At 46.7% G+C, this 22,272-nt stretch overlaps 2 protein-coding genes across 4 annotated transcripts in view; one reads left to right on the top strand and one right to left on the bottom strand.

Annotated features, from left to right (window-relative positions):
- Positions 1 to 45: 45 nt before the first annotated feature.
- On the bottom strand, positions 46 to 7,180 carry SLC10A1 (solute carrier family 10 member 1). 2 transcript variants are annotated; one of them, XM_033515082.1, is made up of 7 exons: positions 6,842 to 7,180; positions 5,729 to 5,871; positions 5,192 to 5,634; positions 4,262 to 4,472; positions 3,134 to 3,312; positions 1,974 to 2,170; positions 46 to 1,407 (listed from the first exon to the last, which is right to left on the bottom strand). In XM_033515082.1, the coding sequence occupies exons 3-7, from the start codon at positions 5,593 to 5,595 to the stop codon at positions 1,400 to 1,402; spliced, it is 999 nt and encodes a 332-aa protein (XP_033370973.1). In that variant the 5' UTR covers positions 5,596 to 5,634; positions 5,729 to 5,871; positions 6,842 to 7,180; the 3' UTR covers positions 46 to 1,399. The 2 variants fall into 2 exon arrangements, with proteins under 2 accessions (XP_033370973.1, XP_018862599.1); XM_019007054.2 differs by lacking the exon at positions 6,842 to 7,180 and having other exon boundaries at positions 5,729 to 5,950.
- Positions 7,181 to 7,554: 374 nt separating this feature from the next.
- Positions 7,555 to 22,272, top strand: part of SMOC1 (SPARC related modular calcium binding 1) — a 162,993-nt gene continuing 148,275 nt past the window's right edge. Inside the window, exons 1-3 of one of the 2 annotated variants that reach the window (XM_033515080.1) lie at positions 7,555 to 8,918; positions 9,163 to 9,321; positions 16,307 to 16,492. In XM_033515080.1, the coding sequence (XP_033370971.1) occupies positions 16,400 to 16,492 (93 nt within the window). In that variant the 5' untranslated portion in view covers positions 7,555 to 8,918; positions 9,163 to 9,321; positions 16,307 to 16,399. Of the gene's footprint in view, positions 8,919 to 9,162; positions 9,322 to 14,195; positions 14,218 to 16,306; positions 16,493 to 22,272 lie in introns of those variants that run through there. The other variant, XM_033515079.1, reaches the window with a different exon arrangement.

Here is a 22,272-nt window from a genome sequence, read left to right as displayed (position 1 = left end):
GAAATTACTCTGTTTATTAAAGTGTGCGTTCTTGGTATGAATCTGTTTATTCTTAATTAAGAGTAATTACTTTGGGTTACAAGGCATAGTCTGGACACTGGGGATGTCAAAGCCAATCTTTCCTGCTACTGTAGTAGTGTAGTGTGACCATACCTAGGTGATGTCTAGAACAGGTGTGGTGTTGAGTTCACTGACTGCAAAAAAGAAGGCACATTTAAGGTTCATTGGTTTTGCAGGTACAGCTTGCTGGGCCCCAGCTCGGCTCACAAAGGCAGTTTGTGTAGCCATGATCATGGTTTGTGTGGCTTCTGCTTTGGGTGTTCAGTTGGTACCACATGGTACCCGTTGGAGAATGGGAGAAACCAACAGCCCATGGGCTGCTTGGCTGTGCATTGAATCTCACTGGCTTCTGCATGGAGAAATTTTCACAGCTCGTTCTGGGTCTGTTAGAGAAATAACATGAATTTACAGTGGTGCCATCAGGATCTGCTTCCATTGTGTGCCAGCAGCACAGTTACAGGTAAGTGAAATTCAGAAAGGGAACTGATGCAGGCAGTGATTTTCTTACAGGTAGAACTGGGACAGTCACTTGGCATGTTCTTCAGCTGTCCCAAAGGGTTGTCAGAATGACTTTGAAGGTGGAAAGTCTCCTCCTTTCTGGGCTGACAGAGAAGGCTTAGTCTGGAGCAAGGTCTTTGGAGAATAGCAGTGTGGTTGCAGATGGTTCTGTGGCTGCTGTGAAATGAGCATATAAATAAGTCCTTGACAGAACAGCTGGAGACCTATGAGCTGGATGGAGGGTTGTTGAAGAGCAACTGCTGCAGAATCCATATATTGTTTTCCTGGTTTTCCACTGTTTTCTGCAATGTCTTGACACTGATTTCATTTCTTCAGCACTAAATGTAGTCACACCTGCACAGATTTTTTTTTGCTGTTTCTGACGAAAGAGAAAAATGTGAGACTAGGCAATTATGAAACCAGGTTAGGGGAAGGTTGTGACAGCTACAACTATAATTACTGGGTCATTTAAAACAAGAGGAAGGGATTCCTGCCAAAAGACTGAATCCATTTTGTTTCCACTCATTTATAACCCAGAGGCTGGAATACAACCCTTTTGTTAGAGTAGTCTTGACAACACCTGCATGTCTGTTTCCAGTAGCAACTGCTTTGCTCTGAACACACACCCAAGGATCCAAATGAGTGGGTTGAAGTTGTCCTCCAGCACAGCTGTAAGATACGGTAAAGTGATGCTGAAGCAGGTCTGTAGCAGCTACTCGGCTGCATCTCTCTTAAGGCAGTGGAGAAAAGCTGGACTGGCAGCATCAGAGGGGTGGTGGGTGGAGGATCTCATTCAGCAGTGCATCCATCAGTCATCTGTGCAGTCAGCTCAGCTCTGGAATTAGGGACCTGCTGGAGATGGAGAAGAGTATTTCACATCTATGCCAGCATTGTATATATTTTAAAATGAAGTTTCAATCTCTCTACTTTTCTAGCAAAAGATCTAAATTATTCCTTCCTTTGGCTGAAGTATTTGGCAGTTCTGTCCTCTCAGGAAATCACTTAACAGCTTGAAGCAAAGCTGGGATTTGTTGCATTAAAGAATACATGATGTTTTTTGTGTAATTTTAGCCACATGCAAACACCTCTGCTCTTTGCACGTGCTCAGTGCAAATCATGACTTCAACAGGGTGTCTGCTGTGGCTTAAAGCAGCAGAGAGTGCGCTGATAGTTTTGGTAGTATGTAGCTGCATGAAACACCCTGCTGATGCAAGAAATCCACTGAATTTCTAAGGTCTTCAGTTACCTCTGAATGTTTGACTCTGATTGGAATCTAATATGTCGGGTATGTAATCCCTAGTTAAAGAGCAACTGGATTCTGCCTTATAAAGCAGAAATTCATCTGCAGTTACATTGTGAGCATGTATGGTTTGGCTTGGAAGGTATAAGAAATAAAGGAGCAAAGCTGTACTTGCCATTGGCTTGCTTTATTCTATCATGGATCCGAAAGACCAGGGTGAGCAGAAATCCTTCTCCAAGCTGGAACAGCAAGTAGAGCAGGGGGAAGAAGTACAGGGGGCCGATGATCTCTGGGGCGAAGGCGACCTTGAGGATAACTGAGCAAAGCTGTACGTTCTGGCAGCCAGTTTCCATGCACACTGTCCGCCTGCACCTGAAGGAGAAAAATAGACCACAGATTTAAATTCTGCTTCAAACAACTGAAACAGAACCTTCCCCACCTTGCTGGTGCGCTTGCCTGTGGCTAAAAGCTGCTCTGTCAGGAACAATACTGCAATCCCTAGAAGGTTTTGCCTTCTGCTTCCTTTACAATGGGCAGAGAGAGATCATGTTACAAATGTGAATTTTGTTCATAATGGAACTGGAGGCCTTATGTCCTACTCTGGACTCCACAGCTTCCTGCAGGGAAGTAATCTCCTGAGGTGGTAAGAGTCCAACATACGAAGGTATAAAATAGGACTAGGAGGATTCCCACCTGTTTAAGGTAGGATGAGGAAAAAAGGAGGAGCAGGTTTTATATGCCAGGTTTTCATTCTAAATTCCTGGGGCTGCAGCTGAGAATGCACTGACTGGTTTGGGGTAGTGATCAGCTGGGCAACAATTGTGTCACTTGGGATTTGAGCTCTGTTGGTATTTCTCAGTTATTTGGGTTTGGTGGGTTTTTTTGGTTTTTTTTTTTTTTTTTTTTTTTTTTTTTGGGTGCTAATAATTTCCCCCCAGCTTCATTACCAAAAGCAGAGGTTGGTAATATGTTTAGCAGGTCACTAGTGACCTTAAGCCAAAACCATCCATCTACCTGTTCAGTGAAGCTTCCGTGGTGATCAGGTGTCTGTGCTAAAAAAACCTGCTTAGCTATTCTTCCCCTCTTAGCTAAGCCAAGCAGAGGTTAAAGTAATTTCTCTTCCCACCCAAAGTATGGGAGTCACTGGCTTGCAACCAGCTTGTACTGTGTCTGGTTGTATTCCTAGGTCCTGTTTTGGATGAGTGGGGTTAGTGTTCTACAGAAGTATATTCCTAAAATCCATGTTTTCACCATTGCTCTGCAAAGCAGAGCTGCCATACATCTCTGTTCCTGATGAGAGAGAGAGAGAGGGGAGGGAGGTGTGGAAGAACATACCGGTCATCAAGCTTGAAGGCTGCAGAGACAGCGTAGCCCAGCAGAAATCCAGTAAGGGGCATTAAGGCAGAAGTTCCCAGGAGAGATGGTGAGAAGACAACCATGATACAGCTTCCCATATTGGCCACAGACAGAACAATTATAGCAGCAGATGACAGTAGAAGCATAACCATCCCTGCCTAAAATAAAAGTGATTGAGATGTGGAAAAGAGAGAAATCCCTGGTAAAATTTGCCTCAGCTGTTAGAAGCAGCTGTAGCCAGTTCTCTGTCCATCCCATGAAGTACACAAGAGGGCACAAGTGCCTTTCATGGACATAAATGTTACCAGTAATCAACAGGAGACCATCCTGGGCTGTTACCGAGAGAAACCTTAAATAACCAAAGACCTTTATAGTCTATATGCAAAACGACTGGTGTTGCTGCACAAGCTGCTGGTTTCTCAGGCATTGCTACTTGTGTCTGTCCAGGTCCCTTTGTGGCTCTAGTACACCCCAATGCAGGTGTTGAGCAAACCACTTTACTCACAGGTAGAGCCTAGCAGAGCTCTTGAGTTAGACAATGGTGCACGTGGTTATCAGGTTTTCTGTTCTGCTGCTTAAATGCCTGATGTATAAAGCAGGCAGGGATGTGATTCCAGGCATAAGTGGCACTTGGTGATGGAGGGGCTTCTGTTGGATAGGCATCTCGGTAACTTAAACAGCAATTTTGTGATTTGACTTTTGCCTCGTGCTAGACCTCTGATAGCAGTGGGGTGGTTTTGTTTTGGGACGGTTGTTGTTTGTTTGGTTGGTTTTTATCTGGATTCTGCTCTGGTTGCAGCAGTATTTGGGGGCAGTGCCTATGAGGTTCATTAGTGCTGATATTGCAAAAATCCTCCAAAGTTAAAACTGAAGCAAAAGAAGAGCAATGTAGGAATTTGGCTACAAAACGTCTGAGAAGATGGAGGACTTCTCCTTGGCCAAATATTTTAACCAATAAAGTGGTGAAGTGGATGTCATGAGCTCTATCCTCAACCCTTTCACTGATTTGTGGCATATCTTAAAGAAGTTAGTATGTCTGTGATTCTATTTTTGAAAACTTCCTCAAGGCCCTTGATTGAAAGATGACTAGCACAGGATAGTTCTTACCTTGGTGATAAGGCCAGTGTACTGTGGTTTCTTCTCATTCAAGATGATGCCGACGGCACAGGGGATTAGTAGCAGCACCAGGGAGGTGATTATTCCTTTGTAAGGTACCTTGCCCTCCAAATCACCCTCATGGAGTCCTCCAGAGTAAAGGTATAGAAGCAGTGGCATTAATCCAATCGCCAGGACCATGGAGCACGCGGTCATTACAACACTGAGATGAAGAAAGGAAACCTCAGTAGAAGAACAACACTTTCTAAAAATGGACTATGCTAATCTGATTACTTGCCTGGACAGATGATTTTAATGTAAGACTTTAGCTTGCTTTTTCCCAACTTGTCACTGAGATCTCCCCAACATCACTGTCAGATTGTAGAAGGATGTGATATGAATGGAGAAGGGAGAAGATGGCTCAAGTTTCATACATGCAAGAAAGGGTACATACCCATGATAGGGATTTGCATGTCAGAAATTCACAACTGAGAGAAAAAATAAGACTTTGTATTTTCGTGCTGGATCCTGTTTTATTGCTAGGATTTGTTGGAGAGTGGTGTTCTGCTAGTTCAACATTTCTCACTGATGCAGCCTTTTCAGGCAGCATGATCAGTTTACATAGAATTGCATGGATAGATACAGCATATATATACATATATATATATATGCTCTATGTACTGCTACATGGAGATGAAAAAGTGTTCTGCACCCACATCAAGAGCAGTATGCCAATAATTCAGAGAAAGGTGCAAAGTCCCATTGTAAAACAGGGACAGATTAACTTCTTGAGCAACATGGGGGCTTTAAAAATGTTTTGGACTTAGTATTTCAGTCTTTGTCCAGCTTCTTGGGGCCTCCTAATGTTGATGAAATTAGTTTCTGAACCCGTCCTATAACTAGATTGGCCTGGACAATGAACAGCTATGTAGCTTTCCTTACCTGAGGTTCATGTCCCCTCTCAGTGCCAGGCTAAAGATGCTGGAGAGACTTCCCCCAGGGCAGCAGCCACAGATGAGGATGGCCAGGGATTCTGAGGTGCCCAGCTGGAAGAGCTTGCCCAGTGTGAATGCTGTCAAGGGCATGATGCTGTACTGAGCTGTTATGGCTATTGCCACATCTTTAGGTCTCCTGAGGTGAGCTGTGATCTTGGCTATCTCCATTGTACATCCCAGGGACACCATGATGACGAGGAGGACCCCAATTAGGATTACATTCAGGGCTGTGTCCATAGCCTGCTGTCCAAATGCAAAGGGTGGTGCCAGACTGGTGAGGGAGGTGCTGCTCTGCATGCAGCCTGGGCTCCAAAGTTCTGGGCTACCAAAAGCTCCCTTGGTCTTGTTCATCCTGCTGAGGGGTTAGGAAATCTCTTCTTCTTTAAGTGGCTGGGAAGGTGAGGGAAGGATTGATTCAAAAGTCCAGATAACATTTAATTAATGCAAGCAAAACATGAGCTCTCTTTCAGGACACTACCCTTACCCTTCAGCAGCTGTTGAAACAGAAATCTGCATTTAGAGCAATCAGCTGTGAACCCCATTCACTTTGGAAATATCCTGTGCAGTTTGTGTATCTTCTGCTCTGGTCCTCCACTTCTTCCAGCATCCACCCTCACAATGAGACAGCTGGTGAGAGCAAGAGGGAGACAGCTCAAGGTGGGTAGAGACGACAGGTGAAGATGAGCACTTCATACAAAGGAAAATGAATCAGAGCTCCTCTCATTCACAAGATACTGCTAAGGCCAACACTTGAAAACACGATGCATCCAGGATACTTTGTTTTTAATGAGATTATAAAATACTTATTCTTCTGGTCATAAATAAAGCTTTTGATAGCGAGGTCTAGGAAGATATTACTATGTGGATGAGTAATTTCTGCAGTAAATTCTTAGGGGCCTTCATGTCTCTTTCCTCATCTATTAGGTCTGACACTGTCTAGAAATTTTTGGTTGCATATAGGAATTAATTTCCAAGCCTTACCAACATTGAAAATATTATTCCCTCCTTGGTGCTGAGGGAAGGTTCTGCACGGTACGTACTTCAACTGACCTCATCAGGGCAAGGCTGGGCTGGATGGGCACAGCAGTGCTGCACTCAGGAGCTGGGGGGTTCTGCCCTGTGATCCAGGCTGCCAACATCACACCAACTCTCCAAGCAAAGCCCAATGGGCAGCAGTTTCCCACCCCAGCCTGGGACCTGCCCGATGCTTTCAGGGCAAAGATTGCACGGCACGACACGTGCTCCGTGCTCTGGTGTGCAGGGGAGCAGGGCCTGGGCAGCTGATGCTGGAGCAGGAAGAGGGATTGGAAAGGTGATTAGTCCTCCAGCTTCTGCAAGGGTGACTGCTACTCATCCTGCCACTGCTCCCTGTCTGTAACAGGGAATGCTTTTCCCTACACCTGCCATGCTGGGGAATAGCATGTTGCCTGCCTTGCTCTCTCAGGTGCCATGCTTCCTGATCCCTCAGCAGGTTTTTTCTTCATTTAAGGCATTTATTGCCTTCAGATTGACCTGAGCCATCCCCTAGGTCAAGGGAGGGACTCTAGAAACAGACAGAGTGGAGCATGTTAAACTAGACCAAAACAGATGGTGTTACCTTAGTGCCAGTGGACACGGCTGTAGGAAGCTTTGGTGGATCACCCGCTGCTCCGTCCTCTCCTGGCTGGGCTTGGTGAGCGAGAGTATTCTTCAGTCATCCTGCTTCAAGAAAATCCCCCTTGGTGAAATCCTGTCCTGTCTTGCAGGATATAAAGCCTGGGTCTAAAAGAGCCTTGCAGATAGGGAAGTTGTTATTTGGTAGTTGTACTAACCGGACTGGGGAAGGGATTTTAAGCGGGGAGATTTGCTGCACTCTGGCTGAGCTCTAATTCCTTTGCTGAAGGGTATTATGGTGCTGCAGTAGCTTGTCCATTGCTTCTATTCATCTGGGAGCTCAGCAGGCTCAGCCTCTGCAGCCCTATTGCTCTGGAAACATTGCTGGAGGCAGGCAGGAATGTCAGAGCTGTTCTCCGTGTTCCTCCCCACTTGCTCTTGTTTTCCTTGGGAACTTTGTTTTCCAGGCTGGCAGCCAGGCCGGAAAAGCACCAACAACAGCTCAGGAGGCCAGCACAGGCATCCCCCATCGGGTGGGAGGAAGCAGCGCCCGTGGCTCTCAGTGGCTCTGCACATCCATGGCTTCTCCTACACCTTTGCGAGCACCACACTGCCATTTCTGGGGACAAAGGGCCCTTCAGTAAGTCACAGGTGGCACCTGTGGTGGCAGAGTAGTGCCTCAGCTCGTTGCTGGCTCCTGGCTGAGCAGGTAGGGCAAGGAGGCCTACAGCACTGTGTGCATTTTGATTTTCTGTACGCATCTGCAAGCCCACCAGGCACAAGTAAGGGCTGCCCAAGTAGCACATGGGCAAGATCCATAAGAATTAAGAGAAGAGTACAGGAGCAAAGCCCACAGCAATTCTTTATGTCTTTCTATCCCTCTCTTCAGGACATTTCCCCCTCTGTGAATCCCCAGCCTTCCTAGAGAAATGCCTGTATTTCACCGTTTGCCTTTTAGCTGTGTGCTGAATTTTGTAAGGAATGCAGAAAGAGTCAAGCCAAGCAATAAAGTGTCACTGCCTGGACAGCACCTCCTCTTCCCCTAAATTCAGTGTAGCTCAGGTTTTTAAAATGACAATGTTCTAACATTGTCACCCTTTGCAGGACTGTGGAAGAATGTTTCAGTGACTCCAATAATTTAAAAAATGCCTGCTAGTTGTTCATTGTTCAACAGGGACACATTGCACAGCTGAATAATTCCTATTGGTTCCCGGTAGTTGATGGAGGAAACGCCACAGGAGCAAAGGAAGAGACTGGTTGAAGAAAGCAGAATAAATTAGGATCATTATTTCACCCTGGTTCATGCTTGGATATTCAGTTATTTGACATGGGCACCAGAGCTTCAAGTTTGCATTTAAGTGTGGCCAAAGAGCTGTATCCCTGTAGTGGGACCTGGGAGGTGGGATGGCTGGAGGGATGGCTGGAGGGATGTCTGGAGGGATTGTTGGAAGGATTGTTGGAGGGATGGCTGGAGGGATGGCTGGAGGGATGACTGGAGGGATGACTGGAGGAAGGAGTGTGCTCTCATTGCAGAAGGCCCGGCTGTTGACTGCTCAAGTCACCCACCAGAGGATGCGTTTGCCCCGCAGAAGCCGTCTCTTTAATCCCTGGGCAAAGCGTGCCTTTTCCTTCCTTCAGGCACTCTCCGGGAGGGCTCGGCTCCTCAGAGGGAAGCTCCCAGCTGCCCTGCCAGCACTCTCCGTGAGGGCTCGGCTGCTCAGAGGGATGCTCCCAGCTGCCCTGCCAGCACTCTCCGGGAGGGCTCGGCTGCTCAGAGGGATGCTCCCAGCTGCCCTGCCAGCACTCTCCGGGAGGGCTCGGCTGCTCAGAGGGATGCTCCCAGCTGCCCTGCCAGCCTTGCTCTCCGTTCCCCCGCGGGCCGGGGAGCGCTGCCCTGCCGGGCTGTGCCGCTGGAGGGCGCTGCCCGCCCGCCTGCCCAGCTCCGCGCCCAGCGCGCCCCGCGGGCTGCTCGCATCGCCCTGGAAAACACAAACATCCCCAAATCCACAGCTGCGGGTGCCGAGCCGTGCTCAGCAAGCCGGAGGCATTGGGGGAACTATTTAACAAAATGATAAAAAAGTGTATGCAACTTTGCAGACTTCCTGTTAGAACTCAAAATGAGCTGTGTTGTGGATTTTTTAAAATTTTTTAATTTTTTTTTTTTTTTGGGGTGGGGAGGAGTTAGTGCTTCATGCTTTCATAATGCAGCTTCATAAATCCACCTGATAAACACAAAAAGGTTTATGTGACCCTTTCAGTGGCAGGGGGGCTGAAGTCTAATTTCTTAGTTTGCAGCTGGGATCATAATCTCCTGTGTTTTCACAGATTTTACCATAACCTGAGCTCAATCTAGTGGCTGCCCCAAGGCCCTGTTTCAGCAGATGTGCCCGACAAGAGCAGTGGTGCTTCATTATATGAAATTTCATATTGCTGGCCCACAGTACAAGACAAGTCTTTGACCTCTGGTGCCCACGTTTTGCTCAGGTAAGGTTTGTGAAAGCATTGAGAACTGTACTGTTATGTGCTTGGCCAATCAGTTGGCTCATTTCTGTGTGGTTTTGAGGCAATTTGCCCATCACAGCCCTGCACACATGTGGGCACTGTACTGGAGTGGGGATGGAACAAGGAGAGCTTCTGCAGAGACAATCAACTTCTCATGACTTGTTCCAGCTGTGGCTGAGGGCTTCATCCCAGCTGGAGACCCAGGATGGACTTGGCTATGTCAGCCAGAGCATGCTCCATAGCAGGCCAGCAGTGAAAAAAAAAACTTGCTCTGATGCCTCTTTGTCAGGGAGGTTATTTTAAATTTGAGTTTACTGGGCTTGCAGGCATTGTTTATACTTTGAGCAGTGTAGGAAACTCTGTAGAAAGAAATGCTGCTCCTGAGAGTGTGAGGTGCTTCAGTCATTTAGGCCAACATTTCTGTCATATCAGGACACTGAATCTTCCTCTGAATTTCTAGAGGGAGGCTTTCCACCAGCACTGGGAAATACCTGCGGGTCTTGGTGGGTGGGAAGTGTCCTACCCCATCCTTCCAGAGGTGTTACTACCCTAAGGGATTTTAAGTTACTCCAGTCAGAGAGCTCTGGAGAAGGGTTATGTTTGTGGTAGGCAAGCCCAGGTTGCCATGGATTTCTGGCTGCTGTGATAGATTTTCTGTTTCCCTAAGGAACCTGTAGCAGTGGGCAATGTGGTGATAAATGGGAAAGACTCTGTGTTCCCTCAGTGGGAAGAAAGCTGCAGGTCTGGGGCAGAAAACCCCAGGGAGCACCCCTGGTTGAGGGCACCCAATGTTCTCAGACACAAAGGCTGTCTCTGTTTTTCCTACCTCTGCCTGCAGGAAAGGTGTCAGTGGGGTGTTGAAGCAGGTTCACCTCAAGGGCACATTTTTTTTTAAATGAAAAACTCTACAGAAGGAAGTGTGTTCGTGTCTGTGATGCTTATTTTTCTCTGAAGGAAGAGACATTTTTATTGTCCATTGTAGTTAGTTATTTACTATGTAATTAGTGGGTCTAGTTAATCTTGCATGTTTCATTTCTTCAGGGACCAGATGTCAAAGACAGCTTCAGAAAAATTTGACAGCTCTAGCTTTCCTGCAACTTTGATAAAATGCTATCAGCAGAATATTTCCCTAAACTTGTCTCCAATCTGTATAGCCTTGATATTGTTCTTAGTTTCACGGGAGAAATGAACCTTAGCTACTGTTCCTTGACCTTTGCAGGGTGATAGCTATACAGAAAATGCTGTCTTCTCTCTGGGTCACGTGAGAAGCCTCTGGCATGAGCTTGTGAGAGCTGCTGCAGCAGAAGGTTGCCCAGTTGCTTGCCTAACTTCCAGCTGTGGATGCTGTACATCTACAAAGGGAAATTGCACCTTGAGCTGAGGCCAGCGTGCTTATTTTGTATCAAAATTTGCATTTTAAATTATTTCATTTGGTAGGTGGTGCTCAAGTTCTGATGTTATCGCTTTAAACTGCACAATTGGTGGCATGCACTAGTCCTCCTTCCTACATAATGAATATGAAGATTCAATACAGGAGATGGTTAGAAAAGTGGAAGGTAAGAAATACGGTGTTCAGGAATAGTCAAGGATTGATGAAAGAGCCCCAGACACTTATGAATGCACAGAAAGGCTGGTGTGAAAGCCTGGCTCCCCTAGGACACTCACTGGGGTGTCCTGAGTGTTGCAGCCCAAGGGAGCAGCCCAAGTGGGCATGGAGGACAGCAGCATAGCTGAGGTGGGCACCTGGAACCACCTCCCAAGGGATGTTTGAAGCCTGGATAGTCCTGGACTTCTGGCCAAGCTCTTGTGATCCACAATCCATCAGGGGAGAAATCCTAAATAAGTATCTGTGTGTTCAGCAGCACTTGGATATGGGGACCTGTGTGTTTACAGGGTGTGAGTGCTCACTGCTCTGCCTATGCCACTGCTTTTTAGTTTGGATTTGTGCACTGCATTTACTTTGTTCCCTTTTTCTTCAAGTTGTACTTGTTGTGACCGGACCCTGATTCAGTGTGAAGAGGCAGGATGTGCAGAGTTTATGGTCTTTACTTGCAAGGGAAGAGAGCTGGACTTATTTCCTTGCTTAGCATCCTGTTGTAAGACACAGGCAAAACAATTTCTGCCTCTCTTCTACCATCCTGCTAAAGCCCTATTACTGCCTGCCTGCACTGAGCTGTTGGCCTTTCTGCATGGTGCAGGTGTGCCACAAAAAGTTCAAGAGGACTGTTGAAAGGCCTCTGCTTGTGTACTTTACCCATCTGCCATCTTTGGCAGCTCCTTAGGCCCATGTGGGCTGAGGTCTGTCTAGAACAGCAGCCTCTGGGTGACTGGATCCCAGTCTGGGTGCCAAACATGTTCCTATTCCTCATGAATGTTTTGCTGAGTTTCTGGGCTGGTAGAAATCTCGTGTATTAGGCACTGCTGTGTTATTGGTATTCCTGTGGTCAGCCCCTGTGCTTGGGGCTTGTCCAGACACCCAGGCAATGGCAAGCCAAACCCAGCAGTGCAGTGCTTTTGTCTTGCTTTAATTAATTAGAGTAGGACACCATTATTAGCAGCATGTTTTTGTTTCCATTTGTTCATTCTGACAGCAACCAAAGGAAGCCATTATTTCTGCAAGAGGATGTTTCAGCAAGTGTTATGGTAAATAAAGCTAACAGGATCAGTGCAAAGGAGAGGATCACATTCTCTTAAGGACAGCAATCGATAATCAGGCTGTTTCATGCCAAATCCTTCCAAGAGGAATGCTAGTGAGCTCACACTCAGATCAGCCTTTAATCTTGGAGGATTACTGACCTCTTTACTGGCTGATGTATTTCCCACGGTGTACCTGCTCTGTAGCACAGGTCTCCCTGTAAGACGTGTGGCAATTCTTTCAGCGCCCTCAGACACAAAGGAAAGAAGTTGATGGCATCCACCTGCCCCTTTGGGCCAAGACATTTCTGTTTGGATCAGGCTGAAGATTGAAGGCCAAGTCTGGGTTTGACACTGAACAATGTTTCACAGCCTTCCCTGCTCCATGGGCAGCAACAGTGCTGAGTACACCACAGGGTCCATGTGCTCCTCTGGCCCCTAAGGCAGGGACAGCAGTCTCAGTTTTAACTTTCTTGGCTGTAAGCAACATTATTACTGGAAGTAAAATGACACTGAAGACCTGTTCTTCATGCTGACAAATAAAGCACTTCAGCAATGTGACGTTGGTTAAAACATCTTAACATTTTTTTGTGCAACCCTGGGGAAAAATGACAAGACGTACACTGCAGGGTGCTCATTCTTGAGATCTCCAGTGGCTTTTATACTCCTCATTTTAGTGTAAGTCCTTTGATCTTTGCAGTTTGGCACAAAGGCGTGGGCATTAGGTGAGCTACTCAGTTTTATTTTATAGAAAAAAATAAGTTTGTCACCCTCAAAGATTCGCAGAAAAGTTTGAAAATGTGATCATAAACATCAGGAAACCAGAGTGCAAGCAGGAGAAGTGCAAATAGGAAAAGAAATGTTTATAATTTTCTTTAAAAAACAGAGCAAAATGCCTTGCAATTTTAAAGCTGTGATTCTCTGGAGCCTGGTGCATAATTTTTGAGTATGTGAGGTTGGCAGTGCTGGAAAGGATGCTTTTCTCTCCCCAGATCATGTTTGTTCTGCTGGGAATTTTAATTACCAGCTTTAACTGTTTCTGCACTTTTTTCTTGGCTGGCTTCTCCTGCAGCTGAGGAACCTCCCCCATCTCTGGGGGCTTGGGTGGGCAGCCAGAGGTGGTGGCAGTGGCCAGGATTGCCCCAGTGGAAGAGGCTGGGCTGCCCTGCTTGGTTGTGTCTGGCCACATCCTTCAGACCTGCTGGTCAGCAAAGCCTCTCCAAGGTCTTTCAGCCCTCTCTCCTGGTGGGGAGGGTCAGGGGAGCTCACCCTGGGGAGCTCAGCAGCACCCCTTGTCCCCCACTCAGTTGCAGCCAGGCTGATTGAATGACTTGGCTTGGAGGATTGTCTCCCACCTGCAAAGCTTGCTGTAGGGATGTGCTCTTCTCTGAGGACTCCCGAAGGGCAGGAGCTCTTTCCTCCAGAGGCTTGTTGGCATGGCTGGTGATTCCTGTGAGCAGGGCCCCGGTGTGACCCTGCTCTCAGCAGGGCACAGAAAGGCACGGTGCCTTCCCAGAAATCCTGCAGGGATACAGCAACACTGCTGGGCTCTTCCCTCTGTTTCTCCCTTCCCAAGCCACCTCCCTAGGGCACTGCTCTTTCATATTTTTAGAAAGCACAGTTGATGTTTTTCAGCGCTGGCATTGCACGCCAGCAGCCATTGCACAATGAGCTCTCAGGGACCATTTATTTCGCAAGCAAGGGTCCTACCCTGCGACAGTGTTTTCTGTCACCTCCTCAAGAGCACTCTGGGCTCTAGCTGCTTCAAAATGGCAGCTATTGTTCAGTGTCCCATGCCCTGCTTGAAACCAGGCCTCCCCCAGGCATGTTTCAATAGCTCTTCTTGGTGATCTATTTATCCCCACGTGCTCTCGGGGGGAGTGGGGAAGGGCTCATTCCTATTTTAGGGACCAATGCACCAATATGCTGCAAGCAGCCCCCTTCTCTGCCTCCCAGAGGTAGTCCTAATTTAATTTGCCTTTCTGAGGTAGTCCTAATTTTATCTAGCATGAGCCCCTTGGAGAGCTGGGATCTGGAGGCTGATCATGCTCACTATACCAAGGTCTGTGCTGCATGGGCACGGGCCAACCCATCCATTACAGAATGATGCCTGCAAATAGGGAAGTTAGGATTTGAATTTATAAAAAATAAAATATCTGGATAAAGAAGGCCAGCATTAAGCAGCACTTTGTTTTACAGCTAGAAGGTGACCATGGAGACTGGGGGAGACACTTATTACCTTTGGTAAGAGAATTGGTAAGACAAGTAGGAAACTTCAGAGGGTACAGGCTGGCTGGGCAAAGTCTGGATGCCCTCCCTCACTGGCTGGACTTGAGGACTGTGTATATTAATATGGTGCACACATATTAACATTGTATATCCATAATTTCCCACAAAAATATCTTATTACAGAGAGCTTGTTTCTCCACTCCTCTATTGTAAGCACCTGTGGGTTGTGTGGGTCCTGTGGAACCAACCTTAGCTAACCCATGCCATCTCTAATCCCTCAGGGCTCTGACTGTTTTCACATTTTCCCAACTGGGCTGAGCACCCTTCCAAATTGCCAGCCTGCTGCCACACACACTGATTTATATTCCCTGAGAAATACAATTGTAACTATTTCAATTACAATACACCTCTAAACCATAAATGTCTCCAAAGTTGTGAAGAATGCCCCAGTCTAGGACCACAACAATCCCACCTCCCTCAATTTTTCCCATTATGTTTTCCTGAATTTGACTGCATCTGATACTTCAGCTGGAATGATGTATGCCATTCCATATGCACTTCCAGCATGAGCACATCTGCATGGCACACTGTCTGCTTCCCCTGACATGACACCCATATTTCCAACTATACCAGGGCTCCTTTCTCCCTAGGCAAACCCCTCTTTTGGGTTTGTCCTGTTCCTCCCTATATTTGCTCATCCACTGTGAGAATTAGCTCTCCATAACTCAGGATATAATTCTTGTTTGCTTTGGGCTGGTTCAGAGTTTTGCTAGTAAAGAGGGCACAGTTCTTGCAGGTTCTTAGGGCAGTGTGCTTTATTTCAGGCACAAACAAACCCGTTGCACTCAGCATGTGCAGTGCTGCATTCACCCACAGAGGTATATAAAGGGTAATGATAATGTTGCCCAGAAGGCTAACACATCAAAGGCCGAGGAGCAGTTAAAATGTATTATGAGCTGTTGGCAGTGATTGTGGGGGGTATTCGTGTGTTGCTGATTTGGATGGCTGGAGTAAATGAAAACCCTCTGGATTAATTGGTACACCAAAGAGATTTGGAGGAAAATGGAGGCCGATGGAAAATGGCAAACAAGGGAAAACACAGATAGCTGGGTGTGCTGACCTGCTGTGGGGCACTGCTGATTAACTTGCAGCTCCCTGCTGTGGCCTGGAAAGCCAGGCAGAGCTGGGGGTGCCCTCCCAGCGGCTCACCCAGCACTCTGGTGGGAGCGGACTGAGCCCCACAGGCAGCATCTGCAGCGCTGCTATTTCAGCACAGCCAAGTGGGTAGTTAGAGGTGAGACTTACCAGGTGTCTTGTGACACCTGGACACCACAGGACAAGAGTTTAATTACTTTTAATGATGTGGGGTGCTGGGGGAATGAGAGGAGGCCGTGTGGTGCCTGGTGTCACAGAGCAACTGGAGCTGGGAATTTCAAAATGGATTTGCACAGTCTGCTGCCTGAACCAGATGACAACCAGAATTGAATGATACACTCCCACCTTTAGCTAGGATACCCATATTCCAACTACTATTTTGTGGTTTATTATTAACCCTTAAATTTTACATAAATGGCATTTAGCCTAGGTGTTACACTGGCAGCCATACAGACTCCAGCTGTACCAGCTCACTCACAAGCTCAGTGAGCAGCTGGAGCAGGAGCACTCAGCACAGCACCAGTAAGTTGTGCCCTTGCAGACCACCTGCCAAGCAGCTGGGGCAGGTATCCTCATGCTGAGGATAGAGGGCAACTGGGGGTCTTCCATATGTCCACACTGGGGCTGCAAAAGAGGGTCCTTGTCTTCTTTCTGATCAGCAGCTCTGCTCACCAATGCGTTTCTGAAATAATTGTGCCAAAGCCAACCTGCCACAACTTGTGCCGGTATCAGTGATCTCCCGTCTGGACATCATCTTGCCAAGTATTTCCTCTGTCTTGTCATGGTCTGACTTACTCATCACTGACTCTGGTAGAGAGACTTTTTTACTGCTAGTCTTGACTAGACACCTCCAGTTTGGATGGTTTTCTGCTCTGTTCTAGCAGTTCCTCCTGCAGCTTAGGAGTTTGTTTAATTCCTGTACTCAACTCTGCATATTTCTCTTTTGCAGACTTGAGGAGCCCTTGTCAAGGGAAGAAAAGCACAGAAGGTGATATGCTTCTGGTCACCTAGTGAAGGTCTTCTCTCATTACCATTTCAGTGCATGGAAGAGAGGAAGAAAGAGGCTGCTCTAACTGGCAGGTTCTCCCAACCACATGTCCTTCTGGCAGCTATGTGGGTGTCATGGGGATTGAAGGTAAAACAACAATTCCAGAGGGCTCTTTCTCTGTCCTTTTCCTAAATATAGTTAGAAGAAAAATAGTAAAGTTAGCAGAAAGACAGAGAAGGAAAGTGCATTGCTCTATGCACAGGTGGGATTGCTCTTCTCCCCAGGACCTAGACCCAACTTTGTCAGGCTCCTGTCTTGTCTCCCAGCTCATTGTCTCAGATTATTTAAAGCATGGCCCAACTCTGCAGCCTCTGTCACTACCCATCCCACTGTCCTTCTGCTGGCAACCTCCTCTGTGGGTGTCACAGGAAAAAAATCTTGCCTTCTGCTCATGTCTGGGGGCATTGTAGCAGGGTAGGAGAATGCATTTTTAATATAGTGAGGCCATGAGAATGAGCATCACCACCTTTTTTTCTGACATGAGTCTGAAAAATTCCTTGCTTTTCCCATAAATCCAAGACATATATAAATAATCTGTTTTCAGTCTTGAAGCTGAAGGCAAGCATCAATTTTAAAATCTATTTTTAAAGCAAATAGCATTGTAATTTATAATGTTAAACCAAAGTTTTTGAAGTGCTCTCATCCTTGGAAAAGAGTACATTTTGTTTTTTGGTGACTAATGATGAAGTGTTTTCTAAAGGTGAGTGAGCATAGCACAAAGAGTCCTAAATATATTTATTAGCTTATCAAATGTAGTTAATTGAATTTGGTTGCTAATGGCTATGACTTCGCAAGCGAAAAGCACTTTTGGTGCTTTTAGACAGTTTCTTATCAAAGAACAAAAAATCCAACATTAAAACATAACACAGCTTACTGAATAATCATGTTATTTGTCAGACAAGCAGAAGTATCATCACTGAAGTGCTCCCAAGTGCCAAATTGGGTAATATACATAATTAGGCCCCATTTGATTAGATGTGTGCCCATGGTAACAGCCACACTCAAGATCCATATATTAGTACAGACTTGAAATAATCTTCAAGGGGAATGATGGCAACATCTGAAGCTTCAATGAGGAGACTTTTGGAACACAACCTACACACCAATTTTCTCTGTTCCAGTGGTTATTCTTTATCTTATTATCTTCTATTTTTAAAACAATGCATACCTTGGTTCTCAAAGGTGATATATTGCTTCCACGAAGTGTGAGTACACTTTTGTCCCTACAAGGAAGATCTCTTACTCATCTTCATCATGTTATAAAGCCTGAAACCTTCCTATATTTAGGGATGAAACACAGCAATTGGCAAGGCTGCTGCAAGCTGTCTCTAGGAGGTGGCAACAATCATCACCTGGAAGGCAGCCCATCTCAGATCCACTCTCGTCCTGCAGCCCGGGACAGCCCTGTGATGGATAAAGTCTCCTGCATGTTCTTTTAGGCTTTTGCAGAAGCCTTGTGAAGAAACTGCGAGGTCTCAGCAAGAAACTGATTTTGCATCAGATACAAGGCTCAGAGAGCCTGTGAGCCCTGAGCTACTGCCAACCCACAGGGAATGAGTCCAGAGTACTGTTTGGGCAGCAGGGGAATGCAAGAGAGTGTTTAGCTGTAGATACAATATGAGTTGTCCCTGCAGTTTACTTTACCTGCTTAGAGGGTGAATGAGTTCGGAAGTTTTGGGAGAGAATCAGAGAATTAGCAGAATGAATTATTATTATGCATTATGTACACAAAAAGAGAGAAATTTATCTCCTGGTGCAATACTGTATATCCAGGAATGATGATAGGTGCTGATTTTGCAGAAATGCTGGCTGGAAAATATTTAAAAGAAGGTTCTTTCCCTCAGTAAGGAAGAGACCAAGACACAGAAAATTCTCCCAGGTGAAGGTACCAGGGAAAGCCTGGTCTATAGCAGAGAAGCTGAGGCAATGGGTGCTGAGAGTCTGGCAGGAGAGGAGCACAGAGTCTCAGTCCTGGCCAGCTTGGTCTAGAGGGCTCAGGGGTGTATGTGGCTAATCTGGTCATGTCAGCTATCCCACCAGTGCAAGAGAGCCACAGAGGACCCCTAACAGTGTCCTCACCTTAAAGGAACAAGACAGGACCTGGCTCCAGGGGACTCTGAAGGTATGTCATGGAGAGGAAGTCAACACTGAAAGACTGAAAAATAAATGTACAAAGACGCTTTAGAATATCTTTTAGCTTTTTGGAAGAAGGCTATCCTAAGCAAATGGGAAACAGAACAGCTAAAAAGCTTTGGCGGGCAGAGAGGGAGCGCAGGAGAAGATTTTATTCCCTGGTTTAGCTGTTACTTGGCACAGAGAACTCCTGGGAGCACTTTCTCTAAGGGGCCAGTGACACAGCCAGCCATATTTGTAGCCCTCAGCTGGACAGCAAGAACACTGTAGGAGTGTCAATACAAAGTCATCAAACTGTTACTGGATGCAGCGTTAGGATTACACTTACTGAGGTGAAAGTAGACCTGTGGATCCACCTTGGGCATGCAGTGCATGATCAGGAGCATGTCATCTTTCTCCATATTTGCATGTTCTTAACATGCTCAGGGGAGAGGATCCTCAGCCATATAAATTAACATCACAGGTCAAATTATACTGAAGCTGTGAAATTCCTACACCCTTCCCTCTTTTCTTTAAGTACGTGCTGTTTTTAACACTTGTTCCCAAAACGGAGATTATTCAAACCAGTTTCTTGTTATTCACATCAGCACCAAACTATGAGGTCTGAAATTCGCCAGAACAAACCCTGGGTCTGCTCTGGAGGAGAGCAGGAGAACTCTAAACTGGGTTGTGTGTGAACCTGTGGTGATGGTAGTGATGGCTGTGCCAGCCCTAAACACCCTGTTTTAAAGATATCTTGCAGACAGATTTTGTGTTTTGACCACCTGTGTTTGACAGTGCTCTTGTACTGGATATTCCCAGGCACATGGGACCTCCTGCAGGCTGAAGGGCATTCTCTGGTCGTGGGGCTGGAAATCTGGCAGCTCTTTGGTGGTGAAGCCAGCCCTGAGAGAGTCCTGGGGGTGCCACTGAAAGGCACGGTGGATGTGCTGAGTGTGGGAGTGAGAGCGCTCACACACACATGCATGTATAAGCAGTATTGGTCCCTCCTGTGATAAATGGCTCTAAGTACAGCTTTGTGAAATTTTGAATTTCTGTTTTTCAGAACAGAACAAACTGGGGTAAAAAATAGGAAAAATTGTTTCCTGGAATTATAACAGTCATATTCATAAATGTTTGTGTGTTCTGTTTTGACATTTTTTTGGATCAAAGTGAAGCATTTTGACATTTCTGAGGTAGGAATGTTTTGCTTCAATTTGTTGAACTGACATGAAATGTTTAGTTTCAAGTCTGCTTAACATTAAAATAGGCAGTGCCTTTCCTTGGGTTTGGGTCCCATTCTCTCCTCTGGGCTGTGCTCCCTGGGAGCTCTGCCCGGCTCCCATAAAGCTTGGGCAAGGTCCACATTGTTCTCAGTCAGTCCTCAGCCACAAGCCCCATGCACAGGAGAAAAAAAGAGGCCTTTTCGGGAAAGTTCCTTTTCATGCTGAACTCAACTGGAATGAAAAAAATTGTGGCACTTGGAGCAAAGTGCTTGGTTCCAGTTCAGTGCGACAAAACGTCATTTCTTGTCAGCAGCGTCCCTGTCTTCCCATAGGCACTTTTTATGTAGCAGAAACTATTTTCTTATTAAAAAAGATCTCCCAGTGATTGCCCACCAGGTGTTGATGTGATCTGCACCCACAATCTCCAGAAGGTCTGCAGGCTGGACCCTTGGATGTAGTGGAGGGGCTGCCCTTTGGTGTTGGTTGAGCAGATTTCCCAACAGGCTAAAGACCCTAAAGACCCCATTTGCCTGCCTGGGGGCTGGCTGGGGCAGCCTCTGGCTTGGCTGTCCCCAAGGGAGGGGAGGGGGCTGCAATAGGGACAGGAGGGTCTCCTCTGGGAATTCAGCAGGCTCTGCTCTTTCCCGCAGGTGGCTCTAAGGTCTTCCTGGGATTTCTGATGAAACTTACGTGCAAGTCAGTTCAGAAGCTGCTTTGGTTCATTTTCAACAGCTCTTTATGGGATGAAGCAGATCCTTCTACTTACTGTGAGGGATAATTGAACTCCTTGCCCTCCCCCTTTCCTGGCAACTGCTTCAAAAGATCTCTGATTTTGCTCACCAATCAAGCAATCTCATTTGCAAAACAACTGCAAGGGCCCTGCAAAAGCAGAAGGACAGCTCTTTTGTTAAATCGTGCCTTTTGGTGACACAAAGGAATCATAAAGGTGATGGAGCTGCAGACTGGACAGCCACGTTTCCTGGACTGTGCAGGCTGCCTTCCCTCCCCCTACCAGCTGTAATTTCAGACCCCGAGTCTAAGGATTATGCAAGGCTCGAGCTCAGTGAGAACAAGGTGCACTGCAACTATTCTTAGCTCCAAAAATTATTCCTGGCTTTGCTTTGAAATCTGAACCAGGGTTAATTTCTCGCCCCCTTCCCCCCCGTCTGTTTCCTCTCCTCTTTCATGTACCTATTTGCATAGACTGTCATCGTTAGAATTTCCATTAAAATTGAAAGCCTCCTTCCTGCATGTCACCTCTCGCAGCCCCCTTCCGCTTGCCCTGTGTGACTTTTGGAGGGCTGGAGAGCAAAGGTCCTGCACTAGCATCGCCTCCTGAGCCCTGTGTTCCCCCTGCCCTCAGTCCTGCTCCTGCATTGCTATAGGAACATCCATCAACTTGGGAGTGCCAGAGAAAAAGAACAGAGAGTTATCTTAATTATTTAATGATTGATTAATATATGTTTATAGAGCGCTTCAAAACAGTGCATAATTTTGTGAATTGTCTATTAACTGGGCATAAGAGGTATAATTTGCTGAACATCCTCCACTCCCATTGTTTCAAAGGGAGGAAAAGGTGGTAGGCAGCTTGCAGGTTTTGTAATAGTTATATTACTAGGAGTACTAGTAGATCTGCTTCAGGAAAATAATTTTAATTAAGAGCCTTCACCTGGAGTTTTCATGGGCAAGGCTGCACTCAACACCTACCACTAAGGTTACTCAAACACCTCCATTATAAAGACCTGTGTTCAGCTGTTCTTTGGCAAGTTTCACCCCCCTGGAAAGAAGGATGGAGGTTACTTCTCGTAAAGGCTGAATAAAAAGAGGAGGCAGAGAGTGCTTGCAGCTGGTGGTGAAACATGGCTGGCTGGTACAGGAGCCTCAGCTGCACCGCTCTGCTGAGTGATGGTGCTTTTGCCAGAAGGCCGTGGAAGCCTTTTGATAAAATTTGTTGCTCTGTGCCTGTAGTATCAGGTTGGAAGGGCTGTGTAAGCAAGCTCTGTCGGCTGATGAGGAAGGATGGGACGAGGAGCATGGTGCTGGTGTTGTGGTGCACTGCTGTGTTCCCACTTCCAGTTGGGGATGCCAGCTAGACTGGTATCTGTGCCCGTGCTGGCTGTAAATCCTGAGCTCTGCCCAGTCTGACCCAGGTAACCTGCTGAAGCCAGCCTGCCTGTGCTCTCTCCAGCCCCCAGGGCCACCTTCTGCTCTGACTTTCCCTGATGCCTGGCTGCTCTCTGGCTCCTTCCCTCTCCTGTTAGCCGGCTGTGACTCTTGCACAGAGGGATGCAAGGTACGTGTAGACTTGCCACCTGAAGAGCTGTGTCACTAGGCATGGGAGAGCCTGGGACATGCAACACACACTGCCATGCATGCTTGAGGGCTGAGACTTGCAGTCAGCATGCTTTTGGTGTGAGCTGTCATGCACCTTGGAGACCTGTGGGGCTGGTACACCCTCGGTGGCAGGCCTGATGGAGAGACAGGACAACACGATAGAATACAGGCAGCTGATGAAAGCTGGTGCTCCCT

The sequence above is a fragment of the Parus major genome, chromosome 5, assembly GCF_001522545.3.
Source record: "Parus major isolate Abel chromosome 5, Parus_major1.1, whole genome shotgun sequence".
In the NCBI taxonomy this organism is placed as follows: Eukaryota; Metazoa; Chordata; class Aves; order Passeriformes; family Paridae; genus Parus; species Parus major.
This window is presented reverse-complemented; position numbering and strand designations above follow the sequence as displayed.

Bases quoted from the DNA above. Each gene is read 5' to 3' on its own strand.
- SLC10A1 (XM_033515082.1), bottom strand. From the start codon at position 5,595: ATGAACAAGACCAAGGGAGCTTTTGGTAGCCCAGAACTTTGGAGCCCA. The intron at 4,473-5,191 runs GTAAGGAAAGCT...TCTTCATCTCAG, and splicing joins AGAGGGGACATGAACCTCAG to TGTTGTAATGACCGCGTGCT. The intron at 3,313-4,261 runs GTAAGAACTATC...CTTTTATTTTAG, and splicing joins ACACTGGCCTTATCACCAAG to GCAGGGATGGTTATGCTTCT.